General features: G+C 42.9%; 6 protein-coding genes across 8 annotated transcripts; 3 read left to right on the top strand and 3 right to left on the bottom strand.

Moving 5' to 3' along the window:
- Nucleotides 1–342: 342 nt before the first annotated feature.
- On the top strand, nt 343–1,627 carry LOC129589036 (prisilkin-39-like). Its single transcript, XM_055483510.1, has 2 exons — nt 343–580; nt 1,011–1,627. Exons 1-2 carry the CDS (start codon nt 381–383, stop codon nt 1,576–1,578), a joined length of 768 nt encoding a protein of 255 aa, XP_055339485.1. The 5' UTR covers nt 343–380; the 3' UTR covers nt 1,579–1,627.
- Nucleotides 1,628–1,634: 7 nt separating this feature from the next.
- Nucleotides 1,635–3,847, bottom strand: LOC129589035 (actin-related protein 6-like). The gene is made up of 2 exons (XM_055483509.1): nt 3,168–3,847; nt 1,635–2,764 (listed from the first exon to the last, which is right to left on the bottom strand). The coding sequence occupies exons 1-2, from the start codon at nt 3,592–3,594 to the stop codon at nt 1,890–1,892; spliced, it is 1,302 nt and encodes a 433-aa protein (XP_055339484.1). The 5' UTR covers nt 3,595–3,847; the 3' UTR covers nt 1,635–1,889.
- A 635-nt stretch (nt 3,848–4,482) lies between these two features.
- Nucleotides 4,483–9,432, bottom strand: LOC129588994 (sec1 family domain-containing protein 1-like). Its single transcript, XM_055483437.1, has 24 exons — nt 9,221–9,432; nt 9,023–9,102; nt 8,851–8,939; nt 8,678–8,768; nt 8,119–8,241; nt 7,885–7,969; nt 7,738–7,827; nt 7,621–7,676; nt 7,428–7,513; nt 7,196–7,295; nt 6,903–7,027; nt 6,744–6,834; nt 6,592–6,665; nt 6,452–6,533; nt 6,217–6,276; nt 6,067–6,103; nt 5,937–6,004; nt 5,625–5,704; nt 5,485–5,550; nt 5,333–5,408; nt 5,137–5,243; nt 4,970–5,069; nt 4,782–4,859; nt 4,483–4,632 (listed from the first exon to the last, which is right to left on the bottom strand). Exons 1-24 carry the CDS (start codon nt 9,261–9,263, stop codon nt 4,603–4,605), a joined length of 1,917 nt encoding a protein of 638 aa, XP_055339412.1. The 5' UTR covers nt 9,264–9,432; the 3' UTR covers nt 4,483–4,602.
- A 106-nt stretch (nt 9,433–9,538) lies between these two features.
- LOC129588995 (kelch domain-containing protein 10-like) lies at nt 9,539–12,673 on the top strand. 3 transcript variants are annotated; one of them, XM_055483438.1, is made up of 2 exons: nt 9,539–9,679; nt 11,473–12,673. In XM_055483438.1, exons 1-2 carry the CDS (start codon nt 9,613–9,615, stop codon nt 12,561–12,563), a joined length of 1,158 nt encoding a protein of 385 aa, XP_055339413.1. In that variant the 5' UTR covers nt 9,539–9,612; the 3' UTR covers nt 12,564–12,673. The 3 variants fall into 3 exon arrangements, with proteins under 3 accessions (XP_055339413.1, XP_055339414.1, XP_055339415.1); XM_055483439.1 differs by having other exon boundaries at nt 9,669–9,792; XM_055483440.1 differs by lacking the exon at nt 9,539–9,679 and adding an exon at nt 10,925–11,054.
- LOC129588996 (probable G-protein coupled receptor 139) lies at nt 12,658–16,310 on the bottom strand. Its single transcript, XM_055483441.1, has 4 exons — nt 15,152–16,310; nt 14,392–14,791; nt 13,777–13,913; nt 12,658–13,657 (listed from the first exon to the last, which is right to left on the bottom strand). Exons 1-4 carry the CDS (start codon nt 15,421–15,423, stop codon nt 13,312–13,314), a joined length of 1,155 nt encoding a protein of 384 aa, XP_055339416.1. The 5' UTR covers nt 15,424–16,310; the 3' UTR covers nt 12,658–13,311.
- A 3,163-nt stretch (nt 16,311–19,473) lies between these two features.
- LOC129589102 (2-phosphoxylose phosphatase 1-like) lies at nt 19,474–22,073 on the top strand. Its single transcript, XM_055483630.1, has 4 exons — nt 19,474–19,817; nt 19,874–20,041; nt 20,377–20,756; nt 21,044–22,073. Exons 1-4 carry the CDS (start codon nt 19,700–19,702, stop codon nt 21,836–21,838), a joined length of 1,461 nt encoding a protein of 486 aa, XP_055339605.1. The 5' UTR covers nt 19,474–19,699; the 3' UTR covers nt 21,839–22,073.
- Nucleotides 22,074–22,633: the final 560 nt, after the last annotated feature.

Genomic DNA, 22,633 nt, shown 5'->3' with positions numbered 1-22,633 from the left:
GCAAACTACCGGGTCTGCGTACAGGTCATAGAAACGTTAACTTACATTTTGTGGTGTAAAAGTGCATCGGTGATGCACCGCATCAAACCGCTGTTTAACAGGTAACGATACAATATCATTAACCATCAGACAGAGTCTTTGTCACCAAAAATTATGTTAGAGCAATACCGCTTACATACAAACGCAGCTTCTAAATATATAATTATTTTTTATTAAATAACACAGGTACTCTGGCGAAAAATGATAATCGTGACCTCGTAAATTCTGTAGCCTATCGACAGTGATTCAGTTTGGTCGATATATATGAAGAGCGGGTACGACTGTTGCGGATTTGTCGTTTCTCATTATGCACCACTAGCACAGCAGTCGTTTAATTCACCATGTGCCGGCATACTGTGATTATAGTGCGCTTAACCTTTGCAGCAGCGTTGCTGTACTATGTTTACGGTCAAGCGGGATACTTCGTTCCCGCAGGTGGTGCTCCCTACGGCGGCGGTGGTTACGGAGGATATGGCGGCTACGGTGGTGGATATCCGGGTTATGGCGGTGGAGGTTACGGATATGGGCTCCCGCCGGGATGGTAAGCGCTCTGGCAGTTGCTTATTCTCGTATAACATTAATGATGCCAGCTTATTGTAAAATAGTGATGCTTATTCCAACATAACCAAGCGATCAATATGTGTACAGTACATAGTATTTGTTATAGAAATGCGTAATTCAAACTTTTCTATTTCTGCATTCAAAGCTATAGTTAACCCACAAACAATTTGTTTTCAAATGCGATATGCGAATAATCTAGCACGTGCAAGCTTAGGTGCGTTAAATATATACGTATTAAGTATAGTGACTTTGATTGTTACTTATAAACTTGTTTCTTAGGGAATATCATTCATGAAAGGTCATAAGAACGGTATCGATATCCCATAAGAAGTACTAATGTACAACGTACGTGTAGTTAAGGTTAAGCGAATGGAAAGTCTGTGTTTAATTTATTCGTTACGCATTCGCAGCTACGGCTCTCAGCAGTACGGAGCATATCCACCATACGGAGGCTACGGCGGAGGTTACGGTGGATACGGTGGCGGATACGGAGGTTACGGCTACAACAGCAGTGCCTACAACGCCAGTTACACCACTTGCTCCTACAACTACACCATCCCACAGGCCATCGTCGTCAAACTAGTGTCCAGTTCCTTCACGGGCATGGACGTCACGCTGCCGCCAGTGAATTTCACCTCGTACAATATTCCGTACTACCCACCGCCTCGCTATTATCCCCCACCCGTTCGCCGGCCTCCACCGTACGGTCAGAGCTATGTACCGCCCCCCGGACCACCCGCCTACCGGCCTCCAGGACCACCATCGGCCGGCTATGCGTCCCCCTATCTTCCTCGCTTGGGAGCGCTACCGGCGGCGGCGTCAGACGCCCCATACGGAGCGGCTTATGCGGATCCGGGCGCGCGAGCTACCCAGCCGGAATTTCCGCCCACATACTCGCAGAATTCTTACACGGGTCCCCAGCAATATCCCTATAATGTGTACGATCGGGCCAATGTGCATGGATTAGTTTCAAAATAATGCACGAGCTTTCCGTGCGCTCAATAAAATTCCGTGAATTTTATCTAGATGTTCTTATTATTCATTATACTGTTATCCGCGTTTACTTAATAAGCACGAAAACATAAGCCACATAGCCAACAGTTAATGCACATTAGGAAAAATACATACAACAAAATTTGGAAATTTTTGTACAGAAAACACAAAAACCTGCAGTGTTCGCTGTATTGCACATCCAAAACAGAGGTTTATGTACCCTGCGTAGACTAAACCGTGTAAATGCAACAACGATCGCTATCACAGACCGTTCAACACACTTAAACAACGCCGGTTTAATTCCCGTTCGACCGTCTCTTCGGGCAACTGCGAACAAACTTCCGCTCACAGACATTCTCCCCGTGTTCCATGTACTCTGCCTTCGTCACACACAGTTTATCATACACCCCACTTTCTACCATGCTCTTCCCCCCGAACCAGGCCGCCGCGATGGGATCCTTAACCGGCATAAGCTCCGCTTCCCCGAACTCCGGCACTTCCGGGGCCACCTCCTGCATGAACCGTTCTCGAAACCCCGGCAGCCGACAATTCCCCCCGGTGAGCACCATATTACGGAAGAGATACAACCGCTTATCCTCCGGCGCCCGCCGAATGGCCTCCACCGCCGCTTCCCCCACCCCCATGCGCGTGTCGCCCACCGCCGACGGCCGGAAGAGGATCTCTGGGACGACGAAGCGATCGGCGGTCAGACGGATGCTCTGTTCGTGCTCCCCGGGGCGGTCGAAGGTCTGTTCGACTGGTTTTAAGAATCCCTCGAAAATGGCGTTGTAGTCGGGGAGGACGAAGGTGCGAGCGGCACCCGTCTCCGGCTGGTCGAAGGCGTCGCGGGCCCGCTGGAAATCGCGGGTGAGATCGGTGGAGACGAAGCAGGTCAGCTCTTTCAGATGGTTGATCACGTGCGTCTCGTCCATGACGTTGAGCTGCTGGAAGGTGATGCGCTGCTTCAGGTGATTGGTGAGGATCTTCCCGCCCACCGGGACGCGGATCACGCTGTCCCAGCTGATGCGACCGTCGATGACGGGCACGATGTGGGTGAAGGAGTGGCCAGAGTCCACCACCAAGCAGGTGGGTTCCTGGGGGTTGTCGCGGCGGAATTGGAAGGCGGCAAGGTGGGCCGGCGGACAGATGAACGCCGCTTCGAACCCGTAATCTACGACCATCAATCAATCAATCAATCAAATTAATTCGCTTAATAATATTCCTTTCTTAATCATCATAAAAAATAGGGAAAACAGTGGCACTAGTTATAAATACTTTTTGAAATATCAACCCATCATTAAATACATTTCAAAAAAATTATAGATTACCAGGAAAACTTGAAAAACTTCGAAGTATACGAACATAAAATTTCACATTACATTAAATCAAATAAATTCCACGAGTAGTCGATCATGCAAAAAAAATCAATCAATGGCAGAAATCTCTACGCAAAAGGCAAACCAAACATTCCATAAATTCAGACGTTTCATGCGAGAGCGCATGAAATTGGCTCGTAAAATAACGTGGGTTCGAAAATTAGACACTAAGCACATTTTTGCAAGAAAGCCACCAACCTTCAAAAATGGCCTCCGCGAAGTATCGTTTCAGAGTCTGAAAGTTGAAGTAGGGCTCCGTGATGAGGAGCTTCGTCTGAGTTGTGTCGATATTCAACACTTCCGAGCCGAAGAAATAATCCAACACTCGCTCCTCCAGTTCCCAGTTGGTCAGGAACCCGTTATTGAAGGGATACATATGGAACAGCTGGTGCTGGTCTTTGCACTCGCTGATCTGATTGGAGATGAACTGGCGCTTCTTCTCGCTCTTGGCCTTGTAGATGCAGTTGGGCAGGACGCGCGGCTCTGCGTCGCTAGCCAAGCCAATCTTGGCCGTATATCCGCCCAAATCCAGCACGACCGTGTTGGTCGCTCGCGATGGTGCTGACGACGACGCAGCCGCTGCCGCTGAGCTCGTCGACATGGTGCGCCGCTGTGGAATGGGCATAGGAAGCGGCGTTGTGCGCAAACGCGGTTGGTGCGCAGCGCTACTTCTACTTCACAGCTAGAATGAGTCTGCTCTACTCCAACAGTGCAATCAGGGTAGAATGTTGTATTCCGTTCGCTACCATAGGAAGACAGAGAAAAACACTTATACAAACAACAACTTAACCTCCAGATATTAAACCAGTCTTGAAACTTCGTTCAAAGAACATATAACTGGAATAATATAACGGCATAAACAAACTTTCATACGAGTATGGTTTTACGAAAACGGTTTGAAATGCTAGGACCGTGGTGTGGTATACGTACCGCAGTCTTTCCATTGAACACACAACCGCATTGTAGAGGGTTGTCATTGCGACTGCCACGGTTTCGAAGGATATGCGGCAAATGTAATTTATTCATACATACTTGGAAGTAGTTCAAATACGTAAATTCACGTGAAAGACTTTCCCCGGTTAAAGCCATTTCCACTGATGAAAAAATATCTCTGCTTCTCGAAATATTATGGATATTTTGGATGCCGAGACGATCAAGCAGGCTTAATCACACCGATAGATTTCTTCGCCATGAGAAACCTCAAAGTTTTTATGGTCGTTGTTCAAGGGTGAAGTTTCCGGTCATTCACCGTGGAGAATAAATGTTTTATAAGTATATCACCGTACCGCTATGTCATGACTGGTGGCGATTAAATGTTGCCTACTTCAAAAATTAATGCCATTTTTGGGATGACCAAAATAACCTACGGTGTCCGAATCGATGACTAGATCCATGACAGATTTCAACAGTCCATTTTGTGTAATAATTTTTACAGAAGAGACATCGTTATCTGCGTTATCTGAATTAGAAACAGTTCAACATTCTAAAAGAACAAATGCATTTTTGCGGCATGCGACATCGAAGTATACTTTATTCTCTTGTAAAACCGGGTACAAAGTCAAGATAAAATTGCAAGAAAAATACGAAAAATAGTTTTAGAATTCAGATAGATAAACGTTCCCTTTGCACTGCTTCAGTGCTTTTGTTTTCCCAAGGCGGAGAGCTGTAAAAGCGAAAAGGATAAGGTTTCTTCGCTTATTTATCACTTTATATCGCTGCTGTACTACATTTAATGCAAAATAATTTTTACTTCGAACGAAACATATGTGTTTTTCTTTTTTGGTTTCAGTGTGCTCAGATGATTGTGCTTACCTGATTAAGAAAAATTGAAGCGTTCATCAATTCCGTACAACCGTACGTTATCCTTTTTGCTGTACTCTGGGATTTATTCTGTGAAGAGAAAGCAATCTCTCGTAGCGTACCCTTACCCATTTTGAAATACGAAGCCATTTTGTCCTGAATCCCAGTGTAAATTGTTTTAGATACGGTTTTGCGCTCACTTTATAGTCAACCAGATTCTGATATTCTACGAAACTTCCTCCGCCAACAACAAAAACAAACGCTTCCGGGAAGTTCTGCCGATTCTTGGCGAGTGTAGATCTGAAAAGACAAGCAAAGGATTGGGGCCAGTCAAAGCAATTCACGACGCTTCCAGTTGACTATTTACGGATCGGGTGCTCTTATCGCTTTCGGGTCTAAATACTGATAGTCTTCCACTTCCGGCAACGATTTCCGCTCTAAGAGGGCATCCACTATACGTGTTATAGGAAGATCCTGCAGCGCAACGTAAAACGACACAGCAGATTATCACTTATGACATCCAAATATTTCCGAAAATTATAAGGAAGGGAGAGTTCACGTACGTGCTTTTTCACTACAAAATTCTTCACACCTTCCATCACGAACTGTGAGCCTTGAGACATCAATTTCGAAAACATTCTGAAATATTCCAATGAATGCGCACACTTCAAAATAACAGATTACTGTAATAAAACAAAAACCAATTTTTACTTACTGGACAGAAGTTGTGCCCCCGCCTCCATACTGGACTTGCGTTGCGACAGCAACTTTACTGAAGGTTCTAAAATAAGTTATCCAGGAATCGTAAGTAAACTAGTTTGAAAGAAATAATCAGCGCCGCGCCACAAGACTCACTTCCACTGACGAATATAATGGAACGGGAGCATATCACAGCCGTTTTTCTCTAGTAGATCTGTACACTGCTTCACCAATGCCTACGAAAACAGCAGAAATATATGCATTCACACGCACCGCTTGACAGCACCGAAATATAAATTCAGCACGTGTAAAACTAAAAAGGGCATGCAAAGATATGCAATTAACTACATGCAATGATATGGAAAGAATGTAAGACTGACTGGCGAGTAGAACAACTGTAACTACAAGTTACTCATATCATTATCACTACAGATAGTTCACTACCTACGCACTTAGGCCCCAACTTACGTCAGACATTGTGGGACCACAGACGTAGGCGATCAAAAAAAGGCGCATCTTATCCTCGGGGGTTCCGGCTAGAATCACAACACTATATTCCTGCGGACCAAGACAGCCAGCTGCTTAATGGTGCATTTACCAAGAGGATCGGAAAGTAATTCCACGAAAGATTCATCCTATAAAAAAATGCCACTGCCATTCCATTCACATAGATCTGAATTATTGTAAACAGACAATTTATATACAGTAAGTACTCAAATTTTTCATAGGCAATTTATTATTTACTTACTGTAGTACGTCTGGCCATAAGTTTTTCCTCCATTTCGAACAGTATATCGAGCTTTCTCATCTAAGAAGAGCCCCCAAAAAATTAAGCGTAATCAGATACAAAAAATCCGAACAAAATCAGCAGGTGAGTTAACTTTTTTGAAGAATAATAACAGAAAAACAGCACATTAGCACAGTCGAAATATACTCAGTGTATTATACTGATCCTAGAAATTTTTTTTATAAAATGTATTCACCTTAATTCTTTCCAGCAGAGCAGTGGCCAGTTCAGTATGGAGATTGATGTTCTTTTTCCGCTCAAGTAGTTCAGGTAGCGATCTGGAGCAGCCGAAAAGATCTCAAATTTTTCACAAGCGAAAAGCGAAAATAAGCTTACGTTACAGCGGACGTCAGTTTGGCGGTATTATCGGACAGAAGAAACACCGTCTCATCTGTTTCATTATCAAGACCCTAGAAAACGCAAAGCTAATTTATTGCTTACTAACTGACAATCTCTGTTTAAATGACCAGTGCAACCAGCGTACGTACCATTTCGTGCTTTAACCGCAACACATCTTCCTCGGAGCTTTTATATTTTTCTAATTCCTCTTGAACGGCTTGAGCTACAGCTGGAAAAGGACTGAAACAAAACCGAAACTCAATTAAATGCAATACTCATAACTGAACGAAAGCGCACAGTCGATGTACCTGCCCTTTTGTGTCTGCCAAAATTTATCACGAGAGCCCAAATCATACGATTTCGGTTTCCTTTTGTTTTTGATAATCTCAGCAGGTTTTGCATCGTCCAGGGTAACGCAGTTCAGCTGGTAATCCTACAAACCCGAAAGGGCTCAGTGCACAAACAAAAACTTGCTAAAGAAATACCAAATACTGACCAAAAAAACAAATTTTTAGTCAACAATAAGATTGTACAGATCAATCATTGAGATACCGCATAAAGCACCACTGCTAAAGATATCATAAAGCACCACTGCACGTACCAAAATGTCGTGCACCAAAGCCTGATATGTCCAAGAATGATGCAATGGGGTTGCAATATCCACATTTCGATCAATCACGATGAGCAGAGGTCGGTGAAAACTGCAAAAAGCGAACTTGCATTTTGGCAGCATTTTAAAATTTATTGGTTATTTCAATGCGCTGTTCAGGAAGCCATCCGTTTGAAACACAAAAATTCCCAATTAAATTGACTACTAAAGTAAGCGACCCTACCTAAATTGACCATGTTGAGCATTTTCAGCTGTGAAAAGATTGTTCCGGGGATCACGGAGATTTTCCCTAATCTTCTGGTCCAGGCGCTATTGAAAAACAACGAACGATGTTGATGCACCATCGTAAAGCATATGAAGAGTTCAATTACAACATTTTGTCAAAAGTCTGTAAACGAAAGTTCTCAACTACTCACTTCGGCTACCATGGCGGCAGCATTGTTGCGTGGAGCTCGTATGATAGGCACGACACCTTTAAAAAAGAAATGCCAGAACTATCCGAGAGCGAGATGGTCCATCAGAGCATTTCATACCCATTGTCACAAAAACCGAGAACAGTCCATCGACGATGCCATCAATCAGCAAACTCATCTCAGTATCCTTTATTTCGTTACTATTCAAAGCTACAACATACAGAATACATTAAACGGAACGCTAGACGCAAGGTCATAAGCACCAACCAAAATATGATAATTCATTGGCTTTCTTCTTCAGCACGTATAAGTCGTCATCCAGACTGATAAAATTGCCATATTGATCGTACACCTGCGAAAACATTGGAGATTATACTAAGAAAAGTAACCTGGAAATTTTAAAGGCGAAAAAAAGTACTACTGGAAAATCTGTTGTTCTTCGCGACCGAAGAGAACCCGAAATTAAAGGACAAAGATACAAGACAACTAAATTAGACCAACCTTCGCAACCTGCGACACACAATTCCCGTCAACGGCAGCGCCAGCGATCAATTCCAGCAGTTCTCTCGGAATGGGAGAAATGAAGTTCAAATGATATGTATCGTACATTTGGTTGCGAATATCCTGGCAAGAGAAAATTTAGTTACAACGAATAAGCTAGTCCGCTTACAGAAATGCACGTTTTGGAAGTTGATTAATAATTATTACTATCGCTAGCTGAATAGTGCAGATCAAATGAGCCATCTGTAGAAGTGAGCATAAAAACGATAAACCTACAGAGACCCATAATCAAAAAAGACACAATATGTGAAACTGAGTATCAACCCAGTTTCTAGGAACAGCAGCTCCGAGGAAAAACGTCAAGAATAACCAATTCATAAAAAAGCCAAAAGCAAAATCGCTTCCAAAAAATAAAACAATTGTAGTAACAAATACTCGTACAATAACGATAATAATATTATAAATGCAAAAATAAAGAGCAAATATGCAAAGTATGCTGATTTTTTAATCAGGTCGAGTAAAACAGCTTGAAAAACAGCAGTCAGTTGCCGCTACAAACCTCGCATATTTTGCGAACGTTGTCCGATGTCGGCATAACAAAGTACACCGCGGATACGTCAGGAATGGCATCCCGCTCCGACAACAAATTCCTAGTCAGAACAAAACTTAATGAGAGTGCGGCGGTACGTCAACAAATAAAAGCTGCGAAGTGAAGCGAGTAAAGCACTGTACAGGTGCAAAGTGACGCCCAGGTCCTGCAGATCTCGAACAGAAAGGATGGGCGAAATGATATCCTTCCCTGCATTGTCGTACACCAGAATCTAAACGGTGACACCCATACACATTCACACTCAAGTGGAAACATTCGTGCTCGCAGCAACTTCGCACGTGATTTCCGACGAACCTTCCAAGACGGCTCCGGAGCAGCTGCATGAGATTTCGTCCCACTTCCCGTGGAGATGGTCAGCATGCGCTTCAACGCAGCTAGTAAACCACAATCAGGATTAATTAGATTGGCAACCCCATCAGTTGCGACAACAAGAAAGCTATGTGGACTTCGTCTAAAACAGTCATGCCAGCTGGCGTTCTCAACCTACAGTACCTGCTTGCTTTTCCAGTACACTTGATCCGGACTTCAGATCCATGCTCAGTCACCTCTGGCAAATAAGATTTGGTAAAATTTTAAAAAAATAAATAAAAGTTTTGCTTTATCTCATTCGGCAAAACTTTATGCTGTAAATCAGAAAACAAAAGTGAATCAACGGAAAACTTATGAAACAAACAGAAATGAGAAAACGCAAACAACAACTGGCGACTGACGTGTCCGCATAAATTCTGGCAGCATTTTGCAGTCAGCTATTATTTCACGGCAGGCAGACCCCTTGGATGCGCGACTACGTGTGGTACTTGTATTTCCTCCGTTTGCGGCTTTGCGTATCGTCGCTGTCGGAAGTGGATGGGCCTGTTGCCGGAACACAATCTTGCGAAGAAAAAATGGAAGATTTTCCTTACGAGTTACGGCTAGTGTTGGATTTACCTAAGCATTTACCTCAAACCAAAAGTATGTGCACAAGTTAATTAATGAGGTTAAAATGCTAAAATCGACATCAAGAATTTCTGTCTGAGTCGTGGAGGTGAAAAATTATTGGTGTTGGTGAATGGTGAATATACTCAGTAAGTCAGTATACTGCGACCGACTCCTCTGAATTGGATACATTTACATATTTTATTTAAAAAAAGGTCACTTGTATGCGCCAGGAAATTTCATGGCGCATAGCACTTTCGTTAAAAAAATGACTCAATAGTCTAACTCATTTGGCGATGATAAAATTTTATTAGCAGTAATTAGCCTACGTATTACTGCGTCTCAGCGTCTGCATACCTTCGATTTACCGTAACTCTTCAGTTTCGTTTTGATTTTCCACAACCAAACCGGAAATGTTTTGTTTAAAACGTTATGACCTACAATATAAAACTACATAGGTACTTACAGAGTACAGACCGTGCAGCACTTAGAGCAACAGTCTATGTACACCGTGCAGAAAACTAAGAGTTTTGAATTAATTCGGTGTTCCTAAAGATTTGCCGCTTATTATTGTATTGTAAAGACAATTCTTATTATGTGCAAAAGTTACTGTACAGTCTGTACTCATATTGCCCGATGTGACCTGCCGTCATCTGAGTATTTAAGTACTTAATGGAGCAATGGCTGCTTGTAATAGTGTTGCGTGGTACTACCGTTATTCGTTAAGCACTTTTAAAATCAGTAAGCAATATTCGGTAAAGCAATTTTTGCGCAATCAGTGTTTTTAATTACAGCATAGTATTGGCTCGAATAAGTAACAGTATTCTTTTGTCACGTAGCAACCGAGTGTAGTGTACAGCACGTTTTCTTTAAAGGCAACAGACTATTTACCGTACTTAGTTATGATTATTTCCTCTCTCTTGCACGATTCTTCCGTAATCAAAGCCGTGTATCAGATTTCATTAATTTCTGCGCGGTATTAAATACAATACCAGTCTCTAGTACTTCCTAAGGTACCTAGTAAAAATATGTACTTGACCTTTAAGTTCTGATACAGAAACGGTGGGAGTACGAATACTCTTCCTTTAAAATTCGTACTGTAATCAAACTGCAACTTAAAATGCATTAATTGTATAATAATATTGATGATGATACTGCATCTTTGAAAAAAGCGTCATGACGTCATTATTAATACTTCATTACTGGCGATTAATTTGGCGCTGTTAATAATAATTACTTGCTCTGTTGACACAAAAATAATTAACGCAAATATTCTAATAAATGCTGCATATCGTTTTAGTCTTGTTTTTTGGAAAATATTTCGATAACTTCATGATAAGATAATACGCAAAAATTAGTGCACAATGCTTTTTAAATTGGAAACACGGCATTACAACACAAGATTTACAGCGTACGTGTAGGAGTGCCTTCTGTACCAGTATCTGTATGTATAGAAGTACTGCTAGGGTAGTCTATGAGATCATAACACTGGGTGATAATACAGTCATGTCATCGTGCTCCTGATGTCTGTCAGCCGGCGCAGATCCCGATTGCATCTATTTAACTGCTTCTAATCTTGATTTTCTTCACCTGCTCCAGCTGCGTGGACCCGGATGATGTAATTTACAATTACTAATTGATCAGCCTAATTTTTGTCTGTATTAGTGTAATATTACGATGTAAAACAGTATGGTGGTAACTTTTGACGCAATTTATGCATAGCAGCATAATGGAATCTGAATCAGCCTTGTCATTGCGCATGTGTATTCCATCATCTGCTCCGGTCGAATCCAGCCTGTACAATTTTTCTTGTGATTGTGTTTTGGCAGATACGGGTAAAGGTCGTGGCAAGCCGATCCCGCGATCCGGTCACCGAATAGTAAGCGACGACAATTACGTATATAGTTATGGCGGATATAATCCCAGCAATCTATTTCCGCCTAACGGGATGTTGGCCGAATTGTGGCGGTACAACATCTCAACGCAGAAATGGGACTGTCTCTCTCGTGATGGCCCTCCAGAGGCCGCGTCCCATTCCATGATTTTGCTGGGAGATTTTTTGCTAATCTGGGGCGGCACCGCTTATCCGTGGGGACGCTGTTTGAGCAACCGGCTGCACTTTTTCCATATCCCTTCCAAAACGTGGATGCAGGATGTGGAGTGTGCCGGTGACGTCCCGACACCGCGGTACGGGCAGAGCGCGACGTATTTCGCCGGAAAGCTGTACATCGTCGGTGGAACTAACGGGGTGGACTACAACATGGACGCATACATACTTAACCTCAAGCACCTGGAGTACGAGCGCATCCAACCGGAAGCCGAAGAGCAGCCCCTCCCGCGCTACCGCCACGAGGTGGCTGTGCTGGATGATTGCTTGTTTGTGCTGGGCGGTGGAGCAGCGGATATGAGCGCCTTCTCCTTCATCGACATCTGCGTGTTTAACATGAAAAACCAAGGGTGGAAGACGGTGACCTCGCAGCCTTGCCGAAAATCCGGTGAGTATCCCGCTCCCCGGAAATTCCACTCTGCAGTGCAGTGGGGTGAGTGGGCGTACATCTGCGGGGGCCATACAGGGACAGATGTGCTGGACGATATCTGGCGGCTGCATCTCCGACAGCGGCAGTGGGAGCGACTGCCACAGGAACTGCCTTTTCCGGTGTACTTCCATGCTGCTGCCTGCACGCCATCCGGTTGTATGTTTGTTTTTGGTGGGGTCATGTGCAAGATCGGGGATCGGCGGTGCAATACGGTGTTCAAGGTGTGGTTGACGGTGCCTACACTGCAGGAGATGGTTTGGGATGTCGTGATGCGGAATCTGGGGAAGTCATTAAGGAAGCCGAAAGAGAATGAGGAAATTTTGTGGTCAATAAAAAATGCTGGATTTAAGTTACCGTATTGTTTTTTAAAAAGACTGCAGTAGTTAGATTATAAACTAATATTTAATAAAGAGCAGTTACCGCATACATCGATCGTGATTTCTACCAGGAAGACTATTAGTGCAGGTCGTCTAAAGAGAAATAAAAGGCATCACTTTCACGCGCGGAAGATTTTTTTAATCTGCAAAATAATAGGCGAAGTTGTTTTAAACGACCTTTATGAGCAGAAACAGCAAAGAACGAGAAGCTTTAAGCTTGTTAACTGCAGCTGTACGCTGATCGCACGAAAGATGCCACGTTGCAAGTTGTATAATTTGATCAACACGATGAAGTTTTATTCACACTCACTTCGAACAGTCTATCACTAATTTTTTTATTGAGGTCAGTCATAAACTGTAAAGTCACTCGAACAAAACTTTACGAACAAAAATAATGTAACTACAGTGTAATTAAACTGAAAAGCCTGTGTCTTTGTCCAACAAATTACAAGTGTTACAAAACCACAGTCCACCAGCTGACGGTGAGTGTAGGCTGTACTCAGACAATCTACAGTACGAGTATGAAGTATCTAGTGTTCTTAGGGCAGGTGTGCACGTGGTTTCCAAAAGTAAAACTAACGGAAAGTCTATGATTTTGTTTATATCGGCGTATCTGTATGTACAATATACTAATAGTATCATCCCCTTCCTACTGAGTTGTGAGGTTTACATTAGCGGCACAGCGCAGCTACAGGTGGCAATACTAAATCCAACCAGGTGAATACTATAGATATAAAAAAAGTTCTGTACAGAGTTATAAGCTGACAGGCGATGCTTTGGTGCGGTTTCGTATCACAGTAGTAATTGATTTGTTGGAATCCTCCGATAAGCGGCGTTTGACGCTCCGAAAAAAGTCCACCACCATCATCTTTTTGACGGTGTCACGAAATTTCGCACTAACTCCGCAGTATAAAAGAAAATTGACTGAGAAATTAATGTTCATGGCGATGTTCTGTAAAGGTCGCATAACAGCCTGCATGTTGGGGTTCCGCTGAAAAGTGCAGGTCTTTTCCAACAAATACGTCAAATTGTCGATAAATCCCGGGAACTGCGTCGCCAAGTATAGTATCACGCACGCGGCCAGCATCGGCAGTGCATACCTAATTATTTATGGCAGCTGTTATTGTGGTATGTATCGTTAAAAGAAAAATATGCTAATTTAGGTGCGTCAACAAGTAAAAATAGTGCGCCCGAAACGCTTAACCATAAGGAAACATACCATTCGGCATATGCCTTTTCCTTTGAGGACACAGCCTGCAGCTTCTTTTCGCGACGCTTCCGTTGTTGGAAAATTGTCAGTAATAAAACAGTGTTCACGATCAGAATGGCCAGGAATGTGAACACTTGAATGAAAACCTACAATTAATTTTTTTCTGGACACTGCCACACTGGTACTTATAATATTCGCACGTTTGTAACATCTGAAGAGAAGAACCAGAGACTTGTACTCTGTACACGAGTAAGTACTGTATACTTCTACCCGAATAAGATGGTACCAGAATCACATGAAAAACATGAAAACTGCCATTTTGCCGCTATGAAACAAAATAAAGTACAATGAAATACATATTTGTACCACTTAACCAAAACACAAAATACTTTACTATGTGCATAGCAGAAACCTTGCTTTCAATCTGTACAAGCCTGACAAATTGTAGGTGAGTACACAAAAAACAGCGAGAATACTTTATCAAAGCAAGCGCATCCCGGGCAAATCCAGTTACAGTAGTTAGTATTTATTATTGTTAATATGGATATTATAGGGACATACATTTTATGTACTTTCTTCTACAAACACTCGCATCTCTGGTAAATACTAGGCAGTTCGACTGACCTGTCCCCAAGTATATGCTTTGCTCCAAATCATAAGCCCATAAGGTCGCGGTGGTCTTATTTTGGGTCTGGGGCGTAAACGAAGGAAGTTGTCATAGAACCAGTAATAGTCCACCAAGCGGAAACAGGTTAACAAAACCGCCACTGCTATGATTGTGGCGATAATGATAGCTGTGCGTTTCAAGTTACTTCCGGTTAAGTAACGCAAAGGAAACCGGATGGCTAGTAACCTTTCCATACTGAAAGCTATTATGAGCCATGAGGAGGAAAACACCGCGGTTTCTTGCAGGAACATTACAAGTCCGGCTACGCGATCAAATGCCGCCTTCAGCGACGGGCGGAGGGCGCCATCGTGAAGGACTTGGTCGTAGTTGATCGTGTAAGACCACAGCGCACACCACCTAAAAACGTTGTACGATAAAATGCTATTCTTAGTAAACCGTAAGTAAATCATGAGCTAAATTCCTGCATTTACTAATCATTCAACAATGAAATCTGAAACATAAAAAAGCATGTTTCTTTTGCATGTTATTGAAGAACTGATAAGAAGTACCCATTTTAACTGTAAATTAAAATACTTCCATAAAAATAAAAAAAAAAACTTTCTTGTAAATAATAAGTATAGAAATAATAAAAATTTAATATAATAAATATATAATAAGTACAGAACGAATACATGTGCATTACTATAAATCATTCTCGGGCCGTGTAGTGCAATAGTTTTACATTTTGTAATTTGTAATTTTTCATAGTTTGCTCACATATAAATGGTGTCAATAATCGCAATGGAAACTAGATACGCGTTTTTTCCTCCGAAGGACTTCTCCCGCAGCAAAACAATCAGGTTCAGTATGTTGCCAAAGGTGGACAAACCCAAAAAGAATGGAAACAAGACCAAATCCACCTGTATAAAAAGGTCTGCCGCATCAGTATTGTTGGACTGCTGCAGTGGCGTCCAGCCGCACACGGAATCCACTGACCCTGGATTAACCGCTGACGCATTGTTGCTTTGTGGTGCAGTCTGACTGGACATTGCTTAATCGGCAACTTTGATTTGGCGATTAATTCATCAATGGGTCAGGAGTATTGTGTGTGTGTAAATTTAAACAATCACACAAGGTCTTTTTGGGGAAAGTGATGACATGAGCAGAATCTCGAAGCCACTCGAAACCAAAGTCAACCGGCAAAAAACTGGTTTCGTGTACGCCAGTAAAAATGCGGCAGCCACGAACGAAGATATCACAATAAATGCAGCAGTACTATTCGTGGTACGCACGGACACAACACGGTAACTTGTGGTAAGTTGTAACGAGCAAAAGTATGCAAATATTTATGATCCCACAATTTCAAAAAAGTACACCATTAACAAATAAACACACACGGCCAAAACTCATTCGATCACGGATCTGCATTAAGCGGGAGAGCACTGTACCAATAATTCAGTTCCTCGCTGCGTGACCGAGCACAACTCGCACAAGTCACTCAACACAAAAGATCGCTTTTCCTTTTTTACGATCATTTAAAGCGGCTTGCATCCAGTGCTGTTATAGAAAACCTGGCGCTGTGCTTCCGGATCCTGTGAGTCATGATGAAAACATCCGCACACCACGGCAACATATAGTCTGACACGCAGCGACCATTTGCGTCAGGCAACTCGCTACGACCAGCCGACAACGATACTGTATGTATTTACTGTAACGTGCGCGAAGGGAATTCGAAAGTGCGCTGCATGCACAGAAATAGTTTTTTCCTGTAATATTATGCAAATCATAAAAACGTAAACTACTGATAAATAACTTCCTCTGCAGACCGACGCAGTTAAATAATTATCCCGGTTGGGTTAAGCAATAACAAACAAAATTAATGAGCGCATTTCTTCGCAACTGGCTGAAATAATAAATAAAAATAACGAGATCCGTCTGCGTGGTCGCAGCGTGTGATGCGGGACCGTACGGTGCTGCGTCGGCAATATAACTTGTGCTGCAGTCATGAATGAGTCTGTTTGGGTTAGGCGTGGCCACTTAACGATTAACTGCTATTTTTTGCAGCTCCTGATTACGGCACCGTGTCTAACTCGGTAAACAGTGCATCTGTCTTGTCATGACACCGGCCGTGGCGACTCCCCCATCGTTTTCTAGCCGCCTCTAATTTCAAGGGAACAACCAAGCGCTTCGCATGCTTGAGTGATGATGAGCCATTAGGCGCGCTAGTCTAAATTTGCCGGCCGGGTTGAGTTTTCTCGAGGAGCTGAAACTGTGACCCCGGTTGATTGACACTCTTCCTGATTAATTTTTAAAGGCTTCTTGTGCAAGACACGGTCGTTGTGTAAGCGGTTAATCATGGATGTGCGGATATGTGGCTTCCATTGCGCATCGCTGGATTGTGTAATTAGTTTTTATGCGCATGCGACGTAGATTGTAGAAATATGCGCATGCTTGAGCTCATGTTTCTGGATTATCGTTTCATCGTTCTCACGCTTCCTGAGCAGTCTTCCAACGGTTTTCTATGACGATCGGAGTGTTCTTAGGGTCGTAGCTCCAAAATAAATATGTGTGGCGACTTCGCTACAGAACTGCCACATACCTGTGTGATGGTTTTTAATAAGCGGGTTGCAGCAATTAAGAAAAAACGTAATTTACTTCCGTACTTGATTGTGCTTTTCGTTTTTTTATAAGCCTACCGTAACTATACATGTGAATTGTGATAGAAATACCATTTCGGCTACATACGTGTCGTTCACGCAGGTGGGGTCATGATTACGTTAATTACATAAACTATAACGTGACGGACTTGAATTTTGGTTACAACGCACACATTACGCCGTACGCGTATAATGTAAGTATCTTTTACTACAGTTGTCAGTAAGGTTTATATCTGAATTATTGTTTTGTTAATATGCCGCTTGGTTGGACTTGGTGGGAAAAGCACTGTGAGTTAAAAACAATCGAAATAGAAAAATTCTCCCACCTGCTTTATAATAAAGATACGCTACATGTGCTATATGCTCGGGAAAACAAAAACTGTTCGTTTTTTACGGTGCACGTATAAACTTTTTTCTATGGCATAGTTCTTGCAGAGTTAATAATTACATAATTCTTGAAGTTGCGAATGCGTGGTTGGCGACTGCGTCGGGATATCCCCTGAGGCAAAAAATGTAGTACTTACTATAATACCGTAAATAATAGATACATACAGTGTAATATTCTAATATGCTTTTGTACACTTGCATAATCGATATCAATGGAGAGAACCTGTTGCTCTGGATACATGTCAAACAGAGCTGTGACCTTTAGATTCCAGTAAGTAGTGAAAAAATGCTAACATATCGGCGAAACAGAGCTAGTACTTAATCTGCAAGCAACGGTGTACCCTGTCAGATCTCTGCCACCAAAAACCACCGAAAGAATTTTATACGTCATATTAGCCACACTTGGTCCTGGAAGTATTTAACGCGTACTCCTGACGTGTAAACCAACTAATTCTATTGGATTGTTGAATATGACCTCAGGAATCTTTTGCACTTTATGTGCGACGACATTTGTTGTGTGTTGGGTTCAGTCAGCTTCCGGTAGCAGAAATGAGCCGCAAACTGCCAATTTACATGCCGGCTTACCAAGCGTGCACATACGCCCGGTCAATCCTGAGTCCGTTGCGGAGGGCGACTTTGGCGACGCGGACGTCCCGAAGGAGCGAAAGAAACCAATAGGAAAATTTTGGCCTTTCGCGCATGACAACGACGATGCGCACGACTTGCCACATGCAGGGAAACCGAAAGGGCGCAATTCTCGTCTACCCGATGCTAGAAAACTCAGCGCCATGTTTTTAGATATCAGCGAAATGGCCGACAAGTTGTCGAGAATCTTGAGTTCTTTTTCCAAATTCACCGACAAGGACAACGGCCGCGACGACAATCAGGTCCAGATTGAGCCGGCGGTGGGCGGTTCCACTGATCAAAAACGACCTGAAGAAGGACATGGGAGCGGATCACCTGCTCCGATGCACCCGGCAATCAAGGACAAAGTGGGCCGGGAGAATGAGAATCCGACTGCAGCGGCAATCGGATCCGCTGGGAACGACACTGCACACAACAGTTCGCCTAATCCGGCCACTGCTGCTCCCGCCTTCAGTCCAGCGGTGGTTTGATTTGCTCTCCAGTAATTATGATCAGCGCTTTGCAAATTTATGTTGCAATAGAGTTTACGACCAACTGGTGTTTTGGCGCATTGAAACTACAAAGTATGAAAACTGACAATCAAGGCAAAACTATTAAAACTATCAAAATTATCAAGGCTCTATTAATTATTAATTCTTATTGCACAGCGCCGACGGGGTAGACAGGCTTACAAAAAGGTCAGTGTAAAATAGTGTTCCCGTTAGCAGCTACTTATGGTTAAGCTGAGCCAATGATTACCAAATTCGTATTTCATACGACCTTCGAATTCTTCCCTAACCCCGTTTGTAACTTCGTATACAACGCGCAGAAACTCTTACAATTATTCTTTGTTTTTACAATGAAGTATTTTTATACCAGTACCAGAAGCACATTTCTATATTATTTTGCACCGAGCGCGAAGCGCCAGGTGCTGCAATAAGTCTTCGTCAAGAGCATTAATCGTCAAGAGTCTTCGTCAAGAGCTTGAGTCTTCGTCAAGAGCTTCGTCATTCGTCATTTGTCTGAAGCCACGAAGAGCGTACGTCACGCTTTTCCAATTCCACAATCCCAATACCATTTCCCAGGGGTACTGGCGCTCGCGCTCGTGCAATAATGTGGTTCGCAACCACCGCTAGTGTAAGGCAAGATTACAGTACTCGTACTAATTCTAAACGTAAACACTCCTATACAATACAGTACTTACTTACTTACCTGGGAAAATACTCGTTAGTACTTACATTTATTCGGATGCAAATAGAAGAGTGCTCCACTTTCGACCACCGTCTCTGGTAGGCCGGCTACGGTTAAGCGTGCTCGGCTCGCAGCCATCCTGGTACGGATGCAAGGTTGATAAGCGATAACACGTGAGTCTTGATGCTTATACATACATACATTAAAGACTTTAAAGTCTATTTTTCCTCATTATTGCATTTGTGATTTGTTTCTTTTGACTTTACCGTTAGAGTCTTTGACTTTTCACTGTCAGTTTTCCTGCAGCCTGTAAGCACTCGGATCTTGTAATATCTTTGCTTGGTCCGGGTCTATTGTATTGAACCAACGATAGATCTGTGTGGATTGCGGTGATATGCTTCGATCTTTGTGTTTGTAAGATCGTTTCGCCGCACTTTTTCTTTACCACTCCGCTATTAAACACTCGATGCGGCTGGAAATGATTTGCAAACCTCGGCGGGTTCTGACGACGATATTATTCTTCGCATTGCTGTGGACGGTATTGAAATATTTTCCGGGTGTTCCCTTTCTGTTCCAAAACAGAGGCAGGTCAAGCTGCATGCTGTTCGGTTGGACGTGCGCCAGTGTTTCTATGTTGCAGGCGCGCAGGATGCAGTAGCCGCATTGCTGAAAGCTGTCGCATTTCCCTTGTCATGGTTGGGTTGGCACGAATCGCGTCAGGGTCCGTGGATCTCGCAGTTGAAGCGCAGCGCAGATACTGAAGATTATCACCGCATCGATTATTACTGTGAAGCACCGAAATTCAATGGTAGGAACTGCGAAGAGCGAAGTTTGGCATTTCATTGCCTTGCGAATGTTTGCTTACTGTATAATGTTTTACCGTTTTATTACTAGTACTTTATAATGGTAGCATCTGTGTTTTCTTGTAGTTTTTGTTCCAGAATTTTCTTGCTTTTAATCCAGAATTGCTCGTGCAAAACCCATAATTGCTCGTGGATGTTTTTCTGATTTTTCTAAGTATTTATTTTACGTTAAAATTTATTTTTGTGGTCTCATTCCTTCATCCTTTGTTGACTGCTTTTCGTGTCGCCAGTTTAGTGATTTATGATTTCTGTGGTGAATTTATAGTTTATTACTTTCTAGCGTCCGTTCCGAAAAACCAGGAAATACTGGGCATGCAGGTGCTGATTCGTCATGGAGACCGGGGAGCGCTGTTCAACATGAAGGATTCTTCCCACAAATACTGCCCTTATGACGAATCATTCTCCCATTCCAGTGTGGTGGACTCCTATTACAATGCGGTACAGTTATTTCAGAAACCGGGAAATTATCATCCCGACTTCCATTTCGTGCCGGAAAAATCCGTATGCCTGAATGGTCAGTTGACCAGTAAAGGCGTGTCGCAACATTTGGATTTAGGCGCGGCAGTGCGTCAGCGACTGGGTGAGGCGGCTGGGCAATGGATCTCCGCTGATACACCTGTGTATTCCACGTTGTATCCCAGGACTTACCAAAGCGCATTGGTAAGATGTAATCAGGTCGCCATCTTATTTTATTTTGTGAAAACCGTTCCTTTTAATTGCCTTTTTATTGAGGTAATTGTGGCTATTATTGTATGATTGTAATTATTTTGGTATATCAAGGAGTGGAGCAAAGCAAATTTTACCGGACAAGCAAACTCTTTCGAGGTGTTCAAACAATTGCTGTCTCCGATTATTGACATAATTTGTGTCCGAATTGCTCAAATCAAGCCAAGGTTCAACTGTGAATCTGTGATGTTTGCAATGCGGCAGTAAATTCTGTTTTGCAGGCTTTCATGTACGGTCTAAACCCGGCCGCTGATCGGCACATTCCGCACAAAACTTCTTTCGCTCCACCCCATGACACCATGTTCTGCACATTAGCCGGGACATGCGAATGCGTGACCACCAGTCGACTGATGGACGAATATTTCCGCCTGAAGATGGATTTCTTTAAAAAAGACCTGGAAAGCATCGCGCTGATTACACGCATCCGGGAAATTCTCACCGGTCATCTGGAAAAGCCCCTCCACGTGTGGCCCACGCACGTCTTTGATGTGATGCTGCAGTTTGCCTGTCACGGCGGACATCTGCCGTGCTACGATGGCACCTGCATCACTTTCAGTGAACTGATCGAGGTGATTGAAGTTATGGAGCGGTTGGCAAAGAAGTTGTCGGACGAGCCAGCGGTGCGGCTGTACTCGGTGGTGGATGGGTACGGATTGCTGCGGAAGATGGTGGAGAATCTGAAAGACGTCGTGGAGGGGCGGGCCAATGCGACAATGCGGTTTACCCTGTTTTCTGCCCATGATTCTACCGTGGTTCCCATCATTCATAGTCTGGGGCTGCCGTTCAAGATTGTTATTCCCTATGCCAGTCATGTAGCGGTCGAAGTATATGCGGTGAATGGGGAAGAGGAAAAATTTGTGCGTGTGATGTATAACGGGGAGGATATTACGCTCAAAACGCTCTTTGCAGCGGAATGTGATCGGGAGAGAAAACGGTGCTTGTTCAGGGTGTTTGAGGAGTTCGTCAGTGGACCGTTGAGGAAGGAATACCTTGCCGCATGTAATGTGGCGCACTGAGCGAACCGCGTCGGTTCTCTGTGATACCAAAGAAATGTGACGCTCATAGGTACGAGTACTTGATTTTCTGATTTCCCTAGTTATAGATTTATAACTTATCCCCATTTTCTTGCCTTTGTTTTGTTTTGTTACTTGGCCGTTGGTTTGATGGGATTTTGTTCGTTGTTGACGTCTGAGCTGAGCGTGATTATATAGTTTCGTTAATATTCTAATTACGTAATAAATCAATATCGTTAGAAAGCGAACAATTAACACACCTCTTTAAAGCGTCTTTGACGTGTTCCGATTTGATTAGGGTTTAATAATTAACAAGTGCTCTACGCTATAATGCATGCATATTGTTCATCAGAAAACAAACAGAAACATTCAGAGTAGTACAGAGCACTACAGACAGTACACAGTCGTATAAAAAAATATGCACCTGCCTGCTGTGCGTGTTAGTTTCTATGCGAACGGATAAAACTTTCACTTACCGAGACAATAATAATCTTTACATAATGTACTTATCATCGTGTGCAAGAACTTTATAAGTTTACGTTTTACCATCCTACTACCTGAGGCGAGAACGATGCGTTTAATATTATTAATATACAATTTTTTCGTTATACTCAGTTCTTTGCAAAAAATTGCGCAAAATAAAAAGAGGTACATAATAAGAATGTCCATTGTCTTATTTCACGCGCAAGCGTTCAAAAACGCTGCTCATTCGGTTAAATTACGAGAGCCATCGGACTGCAGCATCGCCAGTATTAATATCACTGCAGCAAACTGATCGTGAGAATATGACAGCGTCGC

Source organism: Paramacrobiotus metropolitanus, unplaced genomic scaffold, assembly GCF_019649055.1.
Source record: "Paramacrobiotus metropolitanus isolate TYO unplaced genomic scaffold, Prichtersi_v1.0 Parri_scaffold0000033, whole genome shotgun sequence".
Taxonomy (NCBI): domain Eukaryota; kingdom Metazoa; phylum Tardigrada; class Eutardigrada; order Parachela; family Macrobiotidae; genus Paramacrobiotus; species Paramacrobiotus metropolitanus.
The sequence above is the reverse complement of the archived record's forward strand: the minus strand, read 5'-3'. Positions and strand labels throughout refer to the sequence as shown.